This window comes from Mesoplodon mirus, assembly GCF_964341445.2.
Source record: "Mesoplodon mirus genome assembly, chromosome: 11".
Taxonomy (NCBI): Eukaryota; Metazoa; Chordata; class Mammalia; order Artiodactyla; family Ziphiidae; genus Mesoplodon; species Mesoplodon mirus.
Genome location: NC_138987.1, coordinates 21,214,955 through 21,237,818, shown reverse-complemented (window position 1 = coordinate 21,237,818; position 22,864 = coordinate 21,214,955). Strand labels below are relative to the sequence as shown.

At 37.9% G+C, this 22,864-nt stretch overlaps 1 protein-coding gene across 1 annotated transcript in view; it reads right to left on the bottom strand.

The window, feature by feature from the left end:
- CFAP54 (cilia and flagella associated protein 54) overlaps window positions 1–22,864 on the bottom strand; it is a gene marked incomplete at its 5' end in the record, with an annotated part of 318,667 nt that overhangs the window by 246,616 nt on the left and 49,187 nt on the right. The window contains 10 exons of the mRNA XM_082636308.1: window positions 3,414–3,490; window positions 7,680–7,830; window positions 8,931–9,065; window positions 11,715–11,800; window positions 12,742–12,898; window positions 12,984–13,165; window positions 15,206–15,404; window positions 19,888–19,989; window positions 20,113–20,226; window positions 21,794–21,937. Of these exons, the coding sequence (XP_082492434.1) occupies window positions 3,414–3,490; window positions 7,680–7,830; window positions 8,931–9,065; window positions 11,715–11,800; window positions 12,742–12,898; window positions 12,984–13,165; window positions 15,206–15,404; window positions 19,888–19,989; window positions 20,113–20,226; window positions 21,794–21,937 (1,347 nt within the window). The remainder of the gene's footprint in view (window positions 1–3,413; window positions 3,491–7,679; window positions 7,831–8,930; window positions 9,066–11,714; window positions 11,801–12,741; window positions 12,899–12,983; window positions 13,166–15,205; window positions 15,405–19,887; window positions 19,990–20,112; window positions 20,227–21,793; window positions 21,938–22,864) is intronic.

Genomic DNA, 22,864 nt, shown 5'->3' with positions numbered 1-22,864 from the left:
TTATATATGTTTTAAATAGTTGCATGTATACATGCAAGATATATAATTTATCCCACCTGCAGACTCTGCTAGGTGAGCATATGGATTTTGGACTCTCCTTACAATAAATTCTCACTCTTCCCCACTTCACTCCCTTCCAAATAGGTCTGAGACTCTAGGTTGAGATTTAATGCCCTTTGCAAAACATAAGGGAAAAACTGAGTTGCCACCATGTGCTCGTTACTGGTTTCCACAATGTTACCAACATCTCATTTGAACTGTATCACTTAAATACTACCAGTAGAATAGATACTATTGTTATAATTTTACAGATGAGGACACTTATATTCAAACAGATTAAATAGTTTATTCAAGATCACACAGTCAACATTAAAGTCAGGATTCAACTCCAAGTCTCCCAATACCAACTGCTATGACCTTACACCACACCAATGAATCACCCTTACTCCACCTACCACATGCCCCAGTACAGCTGAGCAGGTAGTGTATGGCACAGTTTTAGGGGTGCCATTCACATTGTAGTCATCATAGACTTCTATATTTATTTTGATAATTTCCCAGAAGATGGCAATAAATCATATCAAGGAAAGGGTGCATTTTTCTAATTTAAACACAGTAGCAATAGTTCATAAATGGTTTTCAGTTTCTTCATGGTCACCTTCTAAGAAATCCATTTCATTTAGTGCCTTTAATTGCCAGAATTTTTCCATCCAAGCCAAAATCTAGCACTTTGTAACTTCTACTAGTATTCCTATTCCTGCCCTATGAAGCTTCAAAGAATAAGTGCTAGCCCACTAAGCCAGTAATTCTTAAATTCTAGTTTCCTTAAGAATCTACCTGGCAAACTTTTAAGAACCTCACACCTGAATTATAAACTTTTAAGAACCTCACACCTGAAATTATGATTCAATACGTCTAGAATGGGAAATAGGAAGCTACATATTTAGCAAGCACTGTAAATGATCCCTGGGAAAACCATTGGCAGACAGCTATTATGCCCCCTCAATCTCTCATGCAGTTCAAACATTCTCTGTTCCCAGTTTAAGACTTCTCAGCTCTCTCTCTTTAGAAGACACAATACAGCGTAAAGAACTCAAAACTGCATTCTCTGAAACCTATTATTAGAAGATGAACATTACATTCAATAAAGTAAATTCAGAATGCTCCCCCAGTCCTCTGGTACATTCAGGATATTTTATTTGTCCCCAGTTTCTTAGGACATGCATTTTCTATGTATTAGAAGACAATACTTTATACAAATATCCTGAAGACTTTTTTTTTAATCAAGAAGCAGCATAGCATAGTGGCTAAATGCCTGAACTTTGAAGGAAACACACCTAAGTTCAAACCCACTTACTGTGCAACCCTGATCAAGTAGAATGTAGTAGTGAAAATGATCACTATGACTACACAAATCAACTTGGGTCAATCTCACAAACACAGTACTGAGATTAAAAAATGAGCTGCAGAAGAATACAGAGTGTGACACCATTTATATAAATTTAAAAACAGTACTCTACTGCTTAAGGATACAAACATATGTAATAAAAATACTAAAATGCCTGAAATTTATAATCACTCTTTAGAACAGCAGTTACTCCTAGGCAGGGGGAAAGACAATGTGAGCAGGAGCAGTTAGTGGAGGAGTTCAGTTTCAACTGTACTAGCTATGTTTCATTTCTTAAAAGAGTGATGGGGGAATGACTCTTCATTATAATATTCTTCATAATTGTATGTCATATGTTTCAAATCAATTTTTCAGAGAAAACATAGTAATCATGAGGATTAACATTTAGCAACAGGAAAAAGTGCTGGTGGATTCATGTTAAGAAAAAATATTAGAATGTTACTATGTTAAAAATGTGTCTTCTCAGAGCCTAAATCAATGCATGCCATAGAGCAGGCTCTCAACAGAGATTTGTTGAATTCGTGAAACAAAACAGATTATTGTGTTTTGTATTAGACTAAACTTTACATACAAACTTAATAAAAGAGCAGTAATTTTTTAAAAATGTGAAAAAGAGGGCTTCCCTGGTGGCTCTGTGGTTAAGAATCTGCCTGTCAGTTCAGGGGACACAGGTTCGAGCCCTGGTCCGGGAAGATCCCACATGCCGCAGAGCAACTAAGCCCGCGCACCACAACTACTGAGCCTGTGCTCTAGAGCCCATGAACCACAACTACTGAGCACATGTGCTGCAACTACTGAAGCCTGTAGGCACAGAGCCCATGCTCCGCAACAAGAGAAGCCACCACAATGAGAAGCCCGCGCACTGCAACAAAGAGTAGCCCCCGCTAGCCGCAGCTACAGAAAAGCCCACGTGCAGCAACAAAAGATCCAATGCCGCCAAAAATAAAATAAATAATTTTTTTAATTGTGAAAAAGACTAGTAGAAAATATAGAAAATGATAATGTTTAGGTCCATATAGTGAAATTACAAACTTTTTTCTTCGTTTTTTTGTACCTTGAAATGCCCTCTAATGTTAACACAGCTTTTGTAAGTTAAAATTATAGTTTTTTAATTAATCAGGTAAACCAAAATATAGATCACTGGCTTCCTCTCTAGAAAAGTATTTTTCAACTGTAGTCCATGAACATTAGCGTCCTAAGTAGGTAAAGTGAGTTTTATTTTCAATAATGGAACATATGGTATTCTATATCTCCTTCTTGGAAAACCACAGTGCTCATGAGTAAATCAATGCCCCTGAGAAGTCATACAGTAAGGAAACTATTGTGTTTGAGTCAAGTCAGCCAGGGTTACTTGACCCTGGCATCCTTTTCTGAAGGACAGTACTAGCATCACACAGGACAGAGTTTGCAAAATGCTATTCTAGTCCTTGCCTGTAAATACATGTTTATTACATATATGAGACAATTCCCTAGGCTCCCATTCAGATCTCCAGGTCAACACAATCCATGATGTACAAAAGAATTCAAATATAGTAAGAAAACTGTAATCAAAAAGAGGAATGGCCATTTGTCTCCCTCTTCTTCTATCTTCTCTTGAGCTAACATTCAGCGAGAACTTGCCACGTGCCAGGGACTGTTCTAGGTGCATTTTTAGCAGGTAGTAACTAATTTAATCTGTCCGAGGTAAATACTAAGTAGGCCGTCTCTGCTCTGTAAGTCTATGAATCACAACACATTCAAAATATCAATAGTAATGTAACTATAAATCCTCCTAAGATGCTGTATTTAGCTTATTTTTGGAGCTGATTAGATTTTTTTCTAAAGTAAAAACAAAACGTAGAAAAATGTCCATACAGTTCTCAATGTATACAGAAACCATAATTTCTCAGATATTAAATATTCAAAATTACTTCTATAATTAACCATTATACATTTACAAATTTAATACTATTTGAAAATTAAAATTCATGTTTTTAACTATATTTTCTAAAATATTTTACAATACCTTCAATATTGGAAGAGTTTCCACACTCCCTTTTGGAGCCCCAAGGGATTCACTAGTCCCTTTCCTTAAAGGTATATCTGAAAAATAGAGAGAAAGAAAGAAAGAGAGGATAGAAGGAAGGAAGGGGATGAGGGAGGAAGGGAGGAAGGGGAGGAGGGAGGGAGGAAGGAAGGGAGGGAGGGAGGAAGGAAGAGAAAAAGGAAAAGGAGGAGAATAAAAAGAGGAAAAATAGGAAGAGGAGGAGGAGAGAGAGAGAAACAAAGAGAAGGAAGGACCAGAGAAAATAAAAGGATGAAAGAGAAAAATGGAAATATAACAGTGAATCATAATCATAAAGAACATTAGGCTAGTTATCTTTTCACCCATGATTTTAGAAATGATTCAACACTTAGAAGTTGAATAACAAATTATTTCTTCCACATAGTTACATTTTGTCTTTATATAAGTTAATTTAAAAGCATCTTGCAGTGCTCGCTTTGGCAGCACATATACTAAAATTGGAATGATTCAGAGAAGATTAGCATGGCCCCTATGCAAGGATGACACGCAAATTCGTGAAGCGTTCCATATTTTTAACACAGTATTATGAAGCAATTATACTCCAATAAAGATCTATTTAAATAAATAAATTAAATAAACTGAACACTATATTCAACTGTACACTTGAGTTTGAAATACAATCAAGATAATAAACCTATCCATCACTCCTAAAAATAAATAAATAAATAAAAGCATCTTGTAATACAGCAAACCAACTCAAAAAGCTTGATTATCAGCAAGGTTATATTATGGTAAAGAGATTGGTCTTTCTATATATTCTATAGAAAGTCCACTGAAAAGCATTCAGCAAATAACAGTAAATTTAGACAAATGTCAGAGAAGTCTGGCTTGAATTAGAAGAATATAAATAATAAAAATGTATATGGCAATGCTAGTTTCCTAGTCTAAAAATTATTCAGTAATTCCAATTAGACAATGAATTATTTAATAAACAGATGAATAAATAAACATCTTGAAGCAGATTATCATAATTAACATATAAAAAATGACTTGAACTTTGTGTTTTATGTGCCAATATGATAATGAGAATAACATTGTTGTAAAAGTTATAAAAATTTATATGTCTAAATGGGGACAACTGCTCATGACATAAATGTAGATGTTTTCAAATTTACAAATGGACTGTGCTCTAATGTTGATTAGTTCTTTAGAAATGAAACATTTTAACAAAGGATCAGTATAATAAATTGTATTTAGCCCATTTATAATTGAAGAATATAAAACAATAGTCTCCCAGAAGTAACTAGTAAACAAAATAATAAAATTGAATAAGAAATAGACATTTTTTTAAAAAAGTAATAATTGGACCTTATGCTTCCAGGAACAGATAATCTGGAAACATTCTGCTGGCTAGGAACCTGGAAAAATACACTTATTTTTTTTCCATCTGCAAGCTAAGACGCTAATTTCAATACAGAGCCAGGATCTTGGGAAGGAAGTATCCTCCGGATCTTGGGAAGAGAGTCCAGGGACTATACAATGGCATTAGAGCTACTTTTCTCACTGAAGACTTTCATCAATTCTGGAGAGGAAAGTTGAGAAGCTGAGTGGTACTTTGACAGCCTTCAGAGGACACAGCAACAGAGATTGGTATCCAGGGCCTACCAAGGGTGAAAAGCCAGAAGGGGCCACATCCTAGGAGTCAGAGTAACTGAAAATAGGTCGAAGAAAGAGCATCTCAGCTTTAAATTATCTTAATCTCTCAAATTGGAATAATGGGACCCTGGAGCAGTAGTGCCTTCATGCATCTGGTAAAAGCAAGCATAAATCTTCCCTGGAAGAACAGATCATCTAAGGCTTCAAATTACTTTTATAAAATATTTAGCAAATATAGTATCTACCACATAATCAGAAATAACCAGAGTAACCAAACAGTTGATGAAGTAAGTTCTTCACTTAAGGTATCAATAGAATAAATGCAGATGGAATGATAGAAGTTAGAAGCCCCTCCTGGCTTACTTACCCCTCCTCCAGTAGCCTTCAACCAATGACAGATAAAGGTACAAATACCACAACCTCCCAGCTCTCTGAGGCATGTTCTATACAGTCTCCTAGAGGTCCCTCATGGGAATAAGCCCTGTATCCACAACAGCAGCCTTCTCATGAACTTTCTGTACCTTGTATTCGCTTCCTTTCCTTCTCTGTCTCATTTCACCCCACCACCCTGCTTCCCTGGATCGCATTCCAAATAAACTACTACACTCAACTCCTTGTCTCAGAATCTGCTTCTGGGAAACCAACCTAGGAAAAGAGTCAAGCTGACAACACCTGAACTCACTGGTAAATCTTTACAAGTGGGACAACCAGGCATTACATGGCTCCTGATGCAATGCAATAGGGAGTATGCATGAAGTATGCTCGCCCCCCCAAAAATAAGATACTGGAAAGAATACTTTTTGAAAATGTATCACTTGAATACAGGCAACCTGGTAGATCTAATTACCAGGTAGAGAAACAAGTTAATCAACACAACAAAAATAGAAACAGCCAAATCAAGTATGTGGGAAATCCTACAGGGGGATAATTCAATTTCTTCAGAGTAAGGAGAGGGGGAACTGCTACAGGTTACAGAGAGAGACTTAAGAGACACATAAGAAAATAAAATGTGTGGGACTGTTTGGATCCTGATTGGAACAAACCAACTTAAGACATTTTTAATACAATCAGGGACCCAAGAATTTTTTGCTTATTTTGTAAGGTGTAATAACAGTAACATGGTGGTTTTATAAAAAGAAAAAAAACCTTATCTGTTAGATAGATAGACCAACACACAACACATACACACACAACACATACATGCATATATGCTGAGGTATTTGCTGGTGAAATGACATGATGTCTGCTTTAAAACACTCTGAGAAAAAAAAGTGTTGTCAGGAGAGATGAAATAAGATTAACAAAATATTCATAATTATTGGTACTGGATGATGCATACTCAGTGACTTATTTCACCTCTCTATATTTGAAATTCTACATAATAGAAGTTTTTAAAAAGGGAAAAGCATTTTAAGACAGGATGTGTCAAAAACATGACTTCAAGCCACTGAAAGTGTTAGATAGCCAGAGATCTCTAAGCAGTGGTCCTCAAGTTTTGACGTGTATCAAAATCTCCTGGTAAGCTAATGAGGACTAGGAAGGCCCAGGTTAGTTGAAGTATGATAAGCCTGGGCCTTGTATTTTTAACAAGTTCCCAAGTGATACTGATACCGATCAAAGTTTGAGAACTATGGCTGTCAAATTCCATCTGCAAAGCTGCACTCAACAACCGAGAACAGGCAGAGCCAGATTAGCAAATCTCTGGGAAAACAATTATTACAATAATTATTACCAAATCCCTCACACGTCATACACATTCAGTAAATGGGGTGAAATAGGAAAGTAGACACCCACATGTCTCCCCCACCTCATTTTCTATATGGAAGTTACCTAATGAAACAGATAAATTCAGGGGTTCAACCACAGGCAGAAGAAAGAACGAGGAGAGCAGACCAATCCTCTGAGAGAAGTCTCCTCCTGGAAGGAGAACAGAGTAATGGCAGGAAGGGGTTGGGACAGGGAGAGGAGGCGAGTGAGTGGGAAATGGGGCAAACAGAGGAAGAAGATAAGAAGAAAGGGAAAAGAAGAGAGGCAACAGAATAAATGAAGAAAGAAGGAGAATTTTCAAAGGAGGGAATCAGAAGAGAGACTTAAAAAGGAGACAAAAGGTAGAAGGCCATGGATTGATTCAACAAACATTCATCTGAGCTCCTCCTCTGTGTCAGGCAATGTGCTGGTACCAAGGATAAAACGGTGACCTGAACACGCTCTCTTCCTTCATTAAGCATCACTCTAGTGGGAAATGGAAGGGGAGGGAGTAGGATAAAAGGGAGGAGAGAAAAGAAAAAAGGAAGAATGGGGGAGGGAGAGAGACAGGGGTAGGTGGACATGAGGAATGGAGAAGGGAAACATCTGAGTGAATTCAAGACACAAAGAGTTTCCTCTGCCACTGAACCACAGAGCATATGACCTTTTTTTAACATCAACTTGGTCGAACCTATATTATTTCTATCTTTGATTATAAATAATCACTGAAGCACAATACTGAAATGCCTAGTTTCCATTAACAGATGTTAACCAGTAGTACAATTTATACTTATATATTCATATGTGTATATATATATATATATATATATTAATAACATCATATTTTTTCATTCAATATTTTACCTAGAAAATTTTTAAATTTTCTTCTTGGGTTTCCTAAAGACTCCAATATTTCACTTAATCGTAATGCGACCTCTGCCACCACCACAACATCAGTGTCTTCCATTTTATAGCAGTGAATTATTTCATTTATCTGCCACAGAAGATAAACCCACTAAAAAGAGAAAATACACAGTATAATCAGTTGAAAGTAACTACATTGTAGAAACAGTCACATTTTGTAAAACTTAGTACTTCCTTGAAATCACCATCTTCTAATCATATGGAATACTATACAGGTACTCCTCCTTATTAGTTGATATTAACTATAAGTAATATAAAGATCAATAATCCTAATAAGATGATATTTAATGATCCATCTGTTGATATAAATTCACAAAGAAGATTTACTTAAGTTTACAGTCTGCATATCTATAGCCATAATGGAAAATTTATCATATGGTTTATATATATATATATATATATATATATATATATATATATATATATATATGTATATATATATATATATATAAGTGAAGATTATCTGTATCTTCAAAATTCTCATTCTCCCTTCAAAAAGCAGCAGTTAAGATCACTATCAAAGGCATCCAAAATAGTGAGGGGGAAGTGGGTGTTTCAAGTTCCATGCTGGGTGCCTTGGAAGCTGTCTTTCATGTCTATAACCCCAAAGCTTAGCACATAAAATTAGCCATCACAGTTTGGGAGCTAAAATGAGAAAACAACATTTATGCACCCACATCATTAGTTTATTAAACTATATGATAAAATCATGCCCATGCAACCTTATGTAGCTAATCTTAGGAGGCCTCAGAATCATAGAAGACTGTGTTATTGTTAAAATATTCTCTCCTAAGTTTCCAGGTTATAATATTCACCTGTTCAACTTTCTCCTTTCCAAAGGAAAGAGCTCAAAAATATACTATTGATATTATTACCAAAAAAACTGAAATGCCTTACTTGTATTTTCTATTATTAATCTTCTTAATGAATATATCCAAGTTCACATAACCTTAAACATACTGTATTTACCCCTCCCTTAAAAACCTGAAACACCTCCCTGCTTCCCAAAATTAAATTGGGGCAGAAGTGCAGGGAATACACTTAAAGGAAAGGCTCACTCACCACTACATTTAAAGAATAGTATTGATAATCATGCGGGTGGGTAAACAGGGAAAATTTAGGTTTGAAATGTGCATCACAAATTAAATTAGCAATAATAAAAAGCATATGAAGAGAAACAAAAAGGAATACTTTATTAGTACTGATTTTCTGGGTGAATTTTGCATAGTCATTTCTGGACACATTGATCCGCTGAATTCCTACTTTGCACTTCTGCCATAGGAACATTATCATGTCCACAACGATTTCTTTATCAGGCTGAGCATTCTGAAAACAAAAGTGGTAAAGTAAATTGATAAGAACAGTAAGATATAGAGATATAGGTATACAACATTTAATGTGTGCCAGGCAACATTCTCAGAGCTTTATACTTACTGCAGTGAACTGAATGTTTGTGTCAACTCAAAATTCTTATGTTGAATTCCTAACTCCCAAAGCAATGGTATTAGGAGGTGCCTTTAGGAGGCAACTGGTATGAGGGTGGGGCCCTCATGAATGAGAATAGTGCCCTTATAAAAGGGACCCCAGAAAGAGAGTGAGAGACTCCTTTCTGCCAAGTGACGACACAGCAAGAAGACAGCCATCTATGAACCAGGAGGCAGATGACGCCTTGATTTCTCAGCCTCCAGAACTGTGAAAAATAAGTGTTTGTTGTGTAAGCCAACCAGTCTAGGGTATCTTTGTTATAGAAGCTCGAATAGACTAAGACATATACCAGCTCATTTAATCCCCATTACAATCTATGAAGTGAGTACTATTACTATCATCCCCACTTTACAGATGAGCAAACTGAAGCACAACAAAATGAAGTGGATTTTCCTAAGATAAAATGAAAGAAAGTAGCAGAGCCAGGATCCAAACCCAAGCAGTCTAGCTCTAGAGAACTCACTCTTAACTGCTCTAGGCTACTTGACCTCTCTAAAAAGAAGTTCCAAATACTTTTAGGCAAGTTATATAAACCTACCAGTTTCATCCAGATTTGAAGTGTGTATATACTTCTTTCTTTTAAAAATTTCTGTATTAAAATAATAAAGTAATAAAGAAGGGACTTCCCTGGTGGTGTAGTAGTTAAGAATCTGCCTGCTAAGGCAGGGGGCACGATTCAATCCTTGGTCCAGGGAGATCCCACATACCATGGAGCAACTAAGCCCGTGCACCACAACTACTGAGCCTGAGCTCTAGAGCCCATGAGCCACAGCTACTGAGCCCACATGCCACAACTACAGAAGCCTGTGCGCCTAGAGCCCGTGCTCCGCAATGAGAAGCCACCGCAATGAGAAGCCCGCGCACCGCAATGAAGAGTAGCTCCCACTCGCCGCAACTAGAGAAAGCCCGTGTGCGGCAACAAAGGCCAAAAATAAATAAATAAATAGATAGATAAATAAATAAATAATAAAGAATGGAGAGGTGGAGAAACTAATAAGGGGAAAGGGAATGGGGAGCTGGGAAAGGTTATGGACAAAAAGAAAAGAGAGACATGAAGGAACTAAACTGAACATCACATCGGATATCAACAGATGACCCAAATCAAGTATATCTCCTCTCAGTTCAGTTACTTTGGCTCTTTCCAAAAGGAAAATAAAGTTATTCACTGTATATGAACTAGAAAGATAATGAGTTTATGATTAAAATATATCAAACCTCGAGCTCCTTTGGGGCAGCTCTAAGACTTATTTCGCATATGCGGTACCTTAGTACAGTGCTTGGGAACATAACAGAGCTCAAAAAATGTTTACTGAATTGAACTGGACTAAGATACACATCGTTTTTTAAAAAGCAGAAAGATGAAAATTTCATGCGCTTTTCAGCCTTGATTGGAATTTTTTGGTTTGGTTTGCCCACTATAATAAGTATATTTGCTATCAAATACCTATCTTTCAAAAATTAAACACCTGTCACAGGTTATAACAAACTAATAAATGAAGGAATAGAAAATATTATAAGAGTGGAACTTCTCAAGTCCCTTACTGTGTTTCACTTGCCTGAACAATAGTTAATATAATGCTCTATAACTGTGGTTTTCAAACATTTTTTTATAACAGTAAAACCAAATTTTCAAAGGAAATTCCCTCAGAATCTCAAAAACTAATAGGAACAGTTTAGGGTGTTATGACCTAAAGCTGGCTCCTGAGGAGCCTCAGAGAAGCTCTGGGCGGGGTGGGGTGGGGGGGTCCCTGGAATTCAGTTTAAAACCAGTGCTGTACTAGTTTTGCTTAAATATCCATACCCACAAATCATCATTTCTAAATACTGGCCATTGTGTGCTAAGTGACTCCAAATAATAACCAGGCTTTGTACTCAGGGACTGGAAAGCAGTATTTTAGGAATATTAACTCTCACTAAAACCACTGCCTCATTTCCTTCATCAATAGAAATATAGCTAACCTCCTCAGTGCTTTGTGTCCACCTAGAGGGGTAGGATAGGGAGAGTGGGAGAAAGAAGCAAGAGGGAGGAGATATGGGGATGTAGGTATATGTATAGCTGATTCACTTTGTTATACAGCAGAAACTAACACACCATTGTAAAGCAATTATACTCCAATAAAGATGTTTAAAAAAATGCAAGAAAGAAGAAAAGCTATACATATATACAAGAAAAAATAAGAAAATCATATGTTAGAGAAAATAGATGTTAGAACGAGTCTTAAGTTTAAGAATAAATTTGGCAAAAAAAAAAAAGAAATATAGCTAGCCTTGGAATTTCCCAAGAAGGAAGAGACTGATGCCCAAAATGATGACAATATAAAGACAAATTTAAAATTACAAGTTAGAGTATAAATTGATCTCTTCTTCTAATGATTAAACAATACAGAAATTCAGCAAGGTGAAATTCCTGTGATTGTTAAATCTGGCTTTAAATTAAGTAAAAGAGTCTCCTTTGACACTATTACAAATTATCCAAAATAGCTTTTTCACCTGTGGAGAGCCACAGACACAGGAATACAAGGTTGCCGCCAAATGGAAAATGTCTTCTGAATATCCACAAGTCTTCACAGAAATATCTCAATTTATAAAATACAGGAAAACGAAAGAAAAAATTTCGTTACAAAATTTCAAATAGAAAAGGCATAGAAACACAGAAATTCTACAAAAGTGACATACATGATATCTGGGCAAATAGTATATCAATAAGACACTTTAAATGCTTCTGTGTGAAAACTAATCTAAGTAGGCTCTAATTCAATTAAAATAGACTATTAATATTTTCCCTAATCTGCAATCTGTATGCCAACTATGTCCATAATGGAATTGAGAAGGTTTATAATATTAAAACATATAGGGCAGTTGAAATAAAAATAACAAAGGTATCTATTCAGAAACCATTAGAAGAAAAAAAAAAAAAGCATCGTTACTTGGTACAAATTATTTACCACAATTTAGCAGCCATTCAATGCCTTAAGAATATGATAAAACATAAAAGTATAGGATTAAATAATTCTCTAAAAAACAGAGGCTGCAGATTTTCAATTATATACACAATGACTTTTAAGACGTAAAAAGTTTTAGAATGGAAAACTCTGCATGCTGGAAACAGAGAGGAGACCACCAAACCTTCCCCTACCAAAGTGAACTGATAGATTTGATTTGCTGCCCTGCTGGCCTCTCACGGATAAGGTAGCAGCTAAGTAGAGCCTCATTCTTCTACTCAAAACCATGACTCAAAATAAAATCCAGCATCCTTACGAGGCCTAGGAACCTGCAAGACCAGGCACCCAGCTATCTCCCTGAGCTCACCTCCTACCTCATTCTCGAATGCCGGCACCACCACTACCGCACTCCAACCATGCACGCCTCCCTGCTATTCTTTCAACAATCAAGCTCACTCGCACGCACGGCCTTTACACTTCCTGCTCCCTCTGCCTTGAACATTCTTTCTCCCACCTCACCTGTAGAGAGCACATAAAGTCGTCTTAAGTTTTCAAAAATGCAAATAAATACTCACCATGAAGAGCAATTTTTTGACTGTAAACTTGACCTCCTTTGTGGTTTTCGAGGGGAAAGATCAAACCTTTGTTTCTCTTTACGTTGATTAAAGGTTCTATTGCAATAAGAAGAATTAAATCTTTCTCTGCTTTCTTTGACTCTGAGTCATCCTGCCTCTAAGAAAAGTATATCCCACGATTAATTACTTCGGTGTCATGTTAATAAAATAAAAACAAAGTGTAACTATTTTGCATATATTACCTGGAGAAAATCAATAAGCTGCCCAGCTGCAGATTCAAATAAACTCCATTCCTCATAAGTAAAAGCTAGTTTTATAAATTTCACGGCAGCATCCACAGAAATAACATTTTTCCTTCTTATAATAAGTTCCAGAAGAGAAGATTTTGGAAAATCAAGCATGCCATCTGCACTGGTATTTGACACTAGAAAAGGAAAGAGAGAGGTTTGGATGTCATTTGTGCAAAGAAATATTTACTAAATATTAAATGTCGGACACTGCCAGGCTAGGTAAACAACGGAAAAGACACAAGCACAACCCCTACCTTCACAGAGCTCGCACGCAGGTGGGGGCGACAAGGGATCTTAGGGGGCAAATACCTTGGTGCTGTGTGGACAAGTAAGAAAGGCATCGGACAGAGGTTTGGAGTAGGAGGTCGGTCAGGGAGGGCCACCCCAGAGGGAGGAACATGGAGTCTCAAAAAGAGAGGATTAGCAAGAGTTGACTAGTGAAACAGACAGCTAGATATTACAGACCGGGAGCTCGGAAAAGAGATCTCAAATCGGGATATAGCTTTAGAGTCATCATTACATATCCACAGTGAATGGGCAACAGACGGCTGCCTAGGACAGAGCAGCAAGGAACCCCAACAAGTAAGAGAAGGGCCGCGGGAGCAAAGGCTGCAAGGGAGAGCGTTTAAAGAGAAAGGAGTAGTCAACAGCAACAAATACTACAGAGAGCAAAGGGAAGAAAAACACTGACTTTCAAATTGAACAATAAGGAGGTTGTCCCTGACACTCTCTGTCCATGACAGAAGACCGCCAAGTACAAGCAGGAAGGAAAGAATTTGGGACAGTGAAAACAGACAACTCCTTCAATAAATCTGACTCTAACAAGAGGAAGAAATACAGGGGAGGAAGCTGGATAGGGATGACGGGCAGTTTGCAGAGATTAGGCCCAAAGACCTAAAGAGGAGGAGAAGGAACATTCCTTCCACTTTACTGACAGACAGTGGATGAAGGTACATTTTCGGGTGTGGGTGAAGGAAGTCAAGGGAATTCTCCTCTGAGATCTCGTACCTTCCTTGTGAGGAAAAGATGAGCCCAAACTGCGGCACAGAGGCTCCCTGCCCTCAGATGGGTGCACACATGCACACACACACGCACATCCTAAGCTCACTTAGATGATCATCATGATGTTACAAACGATTTTATGAAAATTTTAAAATATAGATAAAATCAAAGTACTATTTACCAAACGGAAGTTTTTTTTTAAATGAAAAGAAATTCCAAATCATTTTATATCTATGGAAGAAATGTAATCCATAGTTAAAAACATTTCCACAAAGAGAATTCCAGGTCCAAATGCCTTCACCAGCAAATTCAAACATTTGAGAAGAAATAACACAAATCTGACACAAACTCCTCCAGATAACAGAAAAAGAGGGCAGAACTCTCAACTCTTATTATGAGGCCAACATGACCTTGAGGGCAAAACCCAAAAAGGATACTATAAGAAAGGAAATCTCTCTCATGAACAGAGAAGCAGAAATATTAAACATTAGCAAGAAAATCAAGCAATATATCAAAAGGATATTCCTCACTGCCAGATTAAGTTTATTCCAAAAATACGGAGTAATTAAAAATTAGATAAGCAATCAACGTAATGTATCACATTAATAGAAATAAAAGACAAATCCATTCGATTAACTCAATATATCTCAATAAACCCATAAAAAAGTTTTGATAAAATTCAACAACTATTCAGGATTAAAAACAAACAAAACTCTTAGCAAACCAAGAATAAAAGAAACTTCATTAATCTCAAACAGGGTATCTAAAAATATCTTTCAGCAAATATCAAAATTAATGATAAAATACTGAAAGCTTTCCATCTGAGATCATAAATGAGACAAGGATATCTGCTATCACCACTTCCATCCCATGTTTTACTGGAGAGCCTATCCAGTGCAAAATAAGTCAAGAAATGCAAGAAGGAAGAAATTAAAAGGTTAAGAATTGGAAAGAAACATAATTGTCATTATTCACAGATAATATGATTGTATACATAAAAAATCCAAAAGAAAATCTACTAATACATTATCTGAATTATCCATTGAGTCTAGCAAGGTTGCTGAATTCAAGATCAATAAAAATCGGTATCAGTTTCTTAGGTATGGACTACCGTGCTAAAATTTTTGTTATTCATGTTCTACCATAAAATATTATTTTAACAACATATTTACTTATTAAAAGTTCTTTCCCTGCTATAAACAGTTCTGAGACAACATCACGAACTTCTACTTCATCTGTAACAACAGGTCCAGTTTGTAGTGTTCGCCGATTTGAGTCAGAGAGAGCCTCCAAGACAGCCAGAAACCGGGATGCAGTGCTATCAAACATCTCATCCAACAACCGTTCTGTGACAGTACGTGGCCACGGCAACTGGAATAAAGAAATATATATACAGCTCACTTTTTTAAAGTTCCGCAATGTTTGATAGTATAAGACGAAGACAAGTAAGGTGTGCTTCATTAATGCTAAAAGAGAGAGTGGTTGGTCTGTTGATGAGAGATGGCTGCTTTTATGGTTTTCATTGTTTGAGGTGTCACTCCAGACTTTATTAAAGTTTATGTCATGCTGCCACTACATCAAAAACGCTGCCATCTCTTTATATGTTTGTGTTTCCAAAGCAGCCTAGAAAGGCTGTTTATTAATAAATGGCAGCATCAGTCTCTATATGGTTTGTGGTACCTCCATGACAGCCTTTAGGAACTGATACTCAAACTCTGGTTGCCTCAAAATCTCTCAAGAGCTCTTTTTAGATTCCCAGACCAAACCTCCAGAGATTCAGTGAGTCTGGGTGGGACATGTTCAGTAAACACTGGAGGAAATTCTAATGCAGAAGGTCCCCAAACCCAAATTTGAAACACTATTTTATAGTATAAATAACAGGTCTTATGGTAGCTAACTGTAAAGAAGAGTTGACCAGCTGTATACAAGTAAGCCAGAGCCAGTTAGAGCCGCGTGCGAATCCCTAGCCACTGTACTTTCTGTCGGCCCAGAATGATTTCACCCCAAGCAGATGGCCTGCCTCCACACTTTAGTCTTCTCTCTGACAAATGACCTGTTCTCTGTACTTAGATTACCAGGAAACAAGAAAGGTAGCTCTAGTTGGCTTTTCCAGAATCCATGTCCAGTTAGGGGATATCCATATTTCCCACAATTTCCTTGCTCCATTCCTCTTCCTGGGGCAAAGTCAGAAAGACGGAAAAGCAAAAGCAGAGATAAAGCTGCTTTGGACTATTTTTCCCCAAACAAAAACTTCCCTGCTTATTAGCTTCTATGTGCTTTCAACCCTTAGGTTAACTGATATGTTAAAAACCTCAGTAAAGCTTAAGCTTCATGCCCTGCCCTCTCTTGCTTTACAAACAGATGTCAGGGTTTCTTCTAAGATGTTTGCTATGGGTTAAAACAGAGCTTTAAAAAATTATATTTAAACAGCATAATAAACTTTCTAATAATTAGAAGTATTCAAAATGAAATGGTAAAACTCAAATAAATTACAGTGAAATTGTTTTTTAAAATATCCTAGAAAAACTAGCAAAAAGTGAACTAGAGCTATAGATTTATCAGAGCTATAGATGAATAACAAGCAAAAGATTTTAAAATATAAATATTTAAAAGACCAACAAAAAATATTTAAAGCTAACGCAATTTAAAAAACACTGGATTGGGGGGCTTCCCTGGTGGCGCAGTGGTTGAGAGTCCGCCTGCCGATACAGGGGACACGGGTTCGTGCCCCAGTCCGGGAAGATCCCACATGCCGCGGAGCGGCTGGGCCCGTGAGGCATGGCCTCTGAGCTTGCGCATCCGGAGCCTGTGCTCCGCAATGGGAGAGGCCACAGCAGTGAGAGGCCCGCGTACCGCAAAAAAAAAAAAAAAAAAGGGTTTGTAACATTATTCAAATTCTATACCTTGAATTTTACCCATAGGAAATAAAAGAAAGAAAAAATAATATACCTGAAGGTGTTGATTACAGCAATATTTATAACAGCAAAGAATGGGAAAACAACTAAAATACTAGTAATAAAAAGTATTAGACAAATCCTGGTACATGTACTGCATAGGGTATACTAAACCATCTTTTAAATTGTCAAGATGGATGAGAAGCTGAATGATATAACCCATGCAGTCAGTTCCAACCCTAAACACCGTGGCTTCCATGACATCGGTGCCATAAGATGTATTATGTTAATTCCCCAACATAATACATCCACCCCATTCAAGCTCAGTTTCTCACTGTCTCACTGTCCACCAAACGTCGTTGCTTACTTTTGCTTCCAAGCTATGTTCATGCTCTTGTCCTTTACTTAGAATGCTTTTCCCCCTTCTCCCTGTCTAATCAAATCCCGCTTGTTATTCCAAAGCCATTCAAAAAAGAACTTCAGGGCTTCCCTGGTGGCACAGTGGTTAGGAACCTGCCTGCCAACGCAGGGGACGCGAGTTTGAGCCCTGGCCCGGGAAGATCCCACATGCTGCAGAGCAGCTAAGCCCGTGCACCACAACTACTGAGCCTGCGCTCTGGAGCCCACGAGCCACAACTACTGAGCCCGTGCACCACAACTACTGAGGCCTGCACGCCTGGAGCCCCTGCTCCGCAACAAGAGAAGCCACTGCAGTGAGAAGCCCGCGATCTGCAATGAAGAGTAGCCCCTGCTCGCCACAGCTAGAGAAAGCCCGCGTGCAGCAATGAAGACCCAACACAGCCAAAAATAAATGAAAGAAAGAATGAACTTCGACTTCATCTTTTCTATGTGCCACCACTCTTGAACCACAGTAGGCCTTCGATACATGGCTACTGAATGAATGAATGAAAAATAAATAGTAATAGCTCATACAACTGAGGACCTACCACATGCCAGGAACATTCTAAGGGCTTTACATGTAACTCATTTAATCACCACCATTATTTCCTTCTTAATTCTTATCACAAGCTATAATTTACTTATTTATGTATTATGTAATTTCTCCACTAGAAGGTAACCTCTATGTATCTTGTTCACAGAGCAGGTACTTTAAAAATATTTATTGAATGAATCACTAAATGGTCAATCATTAGAAGTCTGAATTAGCAGTCCTATAAAACAACCCTTTGAAAGTCAAAATGATTCACTGTGAGTTAACAACTGTCCTATGAACTCAGAAATTTTCTGTAAAATAGATTTAATGCACACTGAAATACTTTCTTTTGTAGAAACAGTAAAACGATTTCATAAATTTAAAGCAGAACATTCTGCAAAATATGCCTCCTGCTCTCTAACAAACACTACTGCATTACTACTTAACAATACCAGATGCAGGCTATTCAACAGCTCATCCGAGGAATTATCTATAATTTGGCAAGCTACCACCCCCACCTATTACACACCACTGGTCAGTAAGGGATGTGATTTAAAAGGAGGTACGAACTACATGCCTGGGATCAGTACTCAATTTATCTCAGAGACACTAAGTAGCAATAGAAAGCTACCATGTCCAAATAATATTTGTATTTAAATATGATTTATTTAAAAGAAAAAAGAAAAAAGGGCTTCCCTGGTGGCGCCGATGCAGGGGACACGGGTTCGTGCCCCGGTCCGGGAAGATCCCACATGCCGTGGAGCAGCTGGGCCCGTGAGCCATGGCCGCTGAGCCTGCGCGTCCGGAGCCTGTGCTCCGCAACGGGAGAGGCCACAGCAGTGAGAGGCCCGTGTACCGCAAAAAAAGAGAGAATTCCTCTCAAATATTATAAGAAGAAATGAGGAAAGAGATTGGCAGTCACTGGAGTAGTTAGAATACACTGAGCTAGAGACCTGGGTTCTGGTTCCAGTGCTGCCAGCAGCTGGCTTAAATACTCTGGGCTTTATTTTCCCCGTCTGTAATAGAAAAGGACGGAACCAAATGATTTCTAAACTTCCTTCCGGGTTCTGAGATTCTACTACTCTTCTGTCAGAAAGTGCCCATCTTCTTCCCCGTCACTTTCATTTTCAGTCCCAAAGAAGCTCATAAAAGAGAGTTCACAACTGTCTAGAATGGTCAGGGAACACTTCAAAGAAATGCAGAGCTGGGATTTAAGGAACACTGAGGTTCAGAATGGCCAGGGGAAAGACAGTGGGAGAAGGAGAAAGGCAGAAGGGAGAAAGGGCAGGGGATCCCACAGGCATATCTGTGTCCCACTCCTCTCCCTGGGAGCCCTTAGTGCTGTTGGCCAAACACACCTGTGGCCAAGAGGGGCCGTGTGAGGAGTTCTGGCCATGTTAGAAAGGAGGCTGCCGTCACTTCCATGCTGAGCATCACTGCCTGTGTGAGGTCCTCCAGAGCTCTCTTAGGTGCCCTCTGGCAGAACGACCCGGCAATTTTCCAAATGAGGACTGCTCCTCAACCTGGCCCTGAGCATCGGTCATGAGCAGAGCTCCTGATAACTATAATAATGTTTGACTCCACTGGGAAATAAATTGCTTTAAGCCACTGAGACATGTGGGTTGTTTGCTGCTCCAGTATAACCTACACCCTAAACACTCCCAGAAGCTGGTAAGAAAAGGTGCCTCCACCTCTTCTCCATCCTCAGTGCCTTTGAAGCTGACACCAAGTGGTCAAAGGCCTCTGCAGCACCACTCAGAAGCCTGTGCATTTGAACCTTTCCCAGGCTCTTCAGCTTCTTGGCCTTTAATGTTACAAAACTGGGATTGTGCGAAGGTACGGAAGCTTTGAGAAAGGGATGAAGCAAGGCCGTGTCCAAATTGGGAAGGCATTCTTCTATTTGCCACTGGTGCAGGGATTAGGGGGCAGGATTTAATACTTAGTGTCTAGGCTTAAAAGACAGAGAGGTATAACACAAACGCACTGCAAAAAGAGTCTAAAACAGAGAAGACGTTCTGAGACTTACAGTTTGTGCTTCCCTTAGGTTAACTCTTATCTTTGGTCTAAAGAAACTTTTGTTTATTCTTCTAGATTCGAATACTCCCCTTTTGAAGATCATGACTGCCATCTGCCTCAAAAAGAAGAATTATATATGAAGTAACAGTGGGATGTACTTCTCAACTACTAATATTAAGTACTTAATCATTTGTAGAGTACAGTAAATTTCTTTTATTTCATGAAATTTTTATACCTTTATCGTGGCCTCTCTATAATATCCTCTGGATTCTTCCTGTGATTGTGAGGAACTCATTAATTCCAGTTGCCTTAACTCATCAATTTTAGCCAAAGCACGCCGAGCAAATGCCTACATGCAATTAAAATAAATTTAATTCATAATAAGTTAGAGTATAGTGATTAAAAATATATCAAGACAGTATGTTTTATTCTCCCAGACATTTGATTTAATTGGTGAATTAAACTCTAGGCTGATGCTGATTCTTTAGAACATGGTAGCTGTCCTGTCAATCATTTCCGAGAAGCACCACTAATTTCTGTAAATCTAAAGTTAATAAAATGTCGGATATACTAACTTTATGAATTAATTCAAAAAGTAAGGAAAGTCAAATTCTGGGCTAAACAACAGCTTCATATAGATGATCACTTCTCTGGCATTGTACGCACGTATGCACACAAGCACACGCACGCACACACACACGCACGCACACCCCTCCTCAGTGCTCTTCTCAAGTTCTAACCTTTCTACCAAAACAAGCTGTGTTATCTATTCAATTGTTCACACTGTCCACTAAATTGTGAGGTCCTTAAAGGGTCTTATTCATTTTTGGATTTCCAGTACCCAACATATAGGAAGTATTTATTAATATATGAGGAAAGGAAGCAGGGTAGCTTATTTAATCAGTTCACCATTATTATAATTCTTTAGCAATAACCGCAAAACAAGTTCAATTCATGCAATTTATTTTACTAGTTCTTTGAAGTACTTTATTTATAATTTATGATTTTTCATGAAGATGCTTCTAGAACACAATAGTAACATAAAGGGTTACATTTTCCAATAAGAAAAAATTCCAATAGGAGTCAAATGGTCAAAACTATGCAAACATTTCGATCCCTGATAAATTTAATAGCTATAGAAACATGCCACGACTAGTACACTAAAACTAACTGTGCATATATGGTGAGTAGTTTCTAGAATGTATCCTAGGCTAGAAAAAGTATCCCACAAGGGCTGTATTAAGCTGTTCTGCTGAAATCCAACCCACCCTGTACTCAGCAAGCTATGCACACTGGTGCAGGGACAGGTTCGCCCAAAGGAAAGGGTGCCTGTTTCTAATTCTCACCAAGACCCCATCCACTGACAAGCCAAGTACCACATACCATAATGAGAGTACCTGTTTCCATCTGCACAGAGGTGTGGCATAGACCAATAGAAGCCCCAGCCAGTTAAGTTATAGTTCAAATATTCAATCAAAAATATATATAGGAAAAGAGGAAAAATAAGAAATAGAGTATACTAAATAAATGGGGGTAGGAAGCAGAGAAAAGCAAGACAAATGGATGGTAGGTGGCATGGAACACAGTAATAACTAAACAGGGAAAGAAAGTAGCTTGCATACAAGAATACAATAAGGAAGGGAAGATATCAGAGATCTGATTCAGAAAAGGAGTAAAGACGGTAGAAGTGAATAGAGAATAAAGGGGGAAACAGGAAGTGAAGCGAGAGACCAACAGAATGGAGAAGTCGAGCAAATTTCTGCAAATGAAGCCTGGGACTCTTGTCTTTGCTTCACTGCAATTCTTTGGGGTTTGTTTGTTTGCTTGTTTGTTTTCTTGCCGCTCATCTAAAGAAAAAATGCTGAATATGTTGTATTTTTAAATACTGGCATCCTCAGAGTTAAAAAGTAGCGTACCTCTCCGTGAATACCAGCCTGGCAGTCATAGTAGCATTGGCAGACAGCGGTGCAAAGAGTAGCTCTCCACGCCAAGTACCTGATGGACAGAAGTGGGACCGAGGATTCCATACATACACTGGCCCACAGGAGATATTCCAAGGCCTGAGACAGGAAACGGGCACAATAGAATGTCTTTTCATTTTAGGCTAATAATGCCGATTTTCATTTAATATTATCAAATTATGAGTGGTGAGCCCAAGTTGCTGACTACTTAAACTAAAAATACCACAAATAATGAGTCAATTAAAAAAACAAGCATTTAAAAGTAAAAGAATTATTTCAAGAACTCAAAATCTCAAGTTAGCCATTTTAGAATGTCTTCCTTCTTAGCTCCTAAAATCAATCCTATGAACTCAGCTTATTTTTATTAACATTTATCAAGTGTCAACAGTAGTCTAGGAGCTAATTCCAATAATGCAATTGTTATTAGCTGGTCTCAAACCAATGTATTATTCTGAAAATAAACTGGCATGCATAACAGAGTAGGGAAAAAAAGAAAAGGCTTACAATCTGGGGCCTGAGATACTTAGTAGAAATGGTCCAGGATTAGAATCAAAAAGACCTGGGCTTCAGTTCCAATTTTAACACCTAGTATCTGTGTCATTTTACTTCTCCAGACCTCAATTTTCTCATCTATAAAATGGATATTTTAGCACATCACTGCAGTACTCTTATGGGAAGGAGACAATGTACATGACACACTAGGATGATTCTGACTCAATATAAGCCGCCTATAAATAATGCCTATTACCAGTGTAATATTCCAAAGGTACAAACTGAAACAAAATTTTGGGGAAGGGTCACCATTGTTATTGACCCATCTGTTGGAATATATTTAAGAGCCTCTTGTGCTATTCTATCTACAGTTAAAGAATTTTTCCCCACAATCCCAGTGATAATCCTTTTTGGACATATTTTTCCCATAAAGCCCTGGGAAACACTATTTGAAACTGGGAAACACTATTTGATGATATGTATTCTGCAGTTAACTTTGTCAATATTTTCTTTTCTTTGAAAATATTCTAGGGA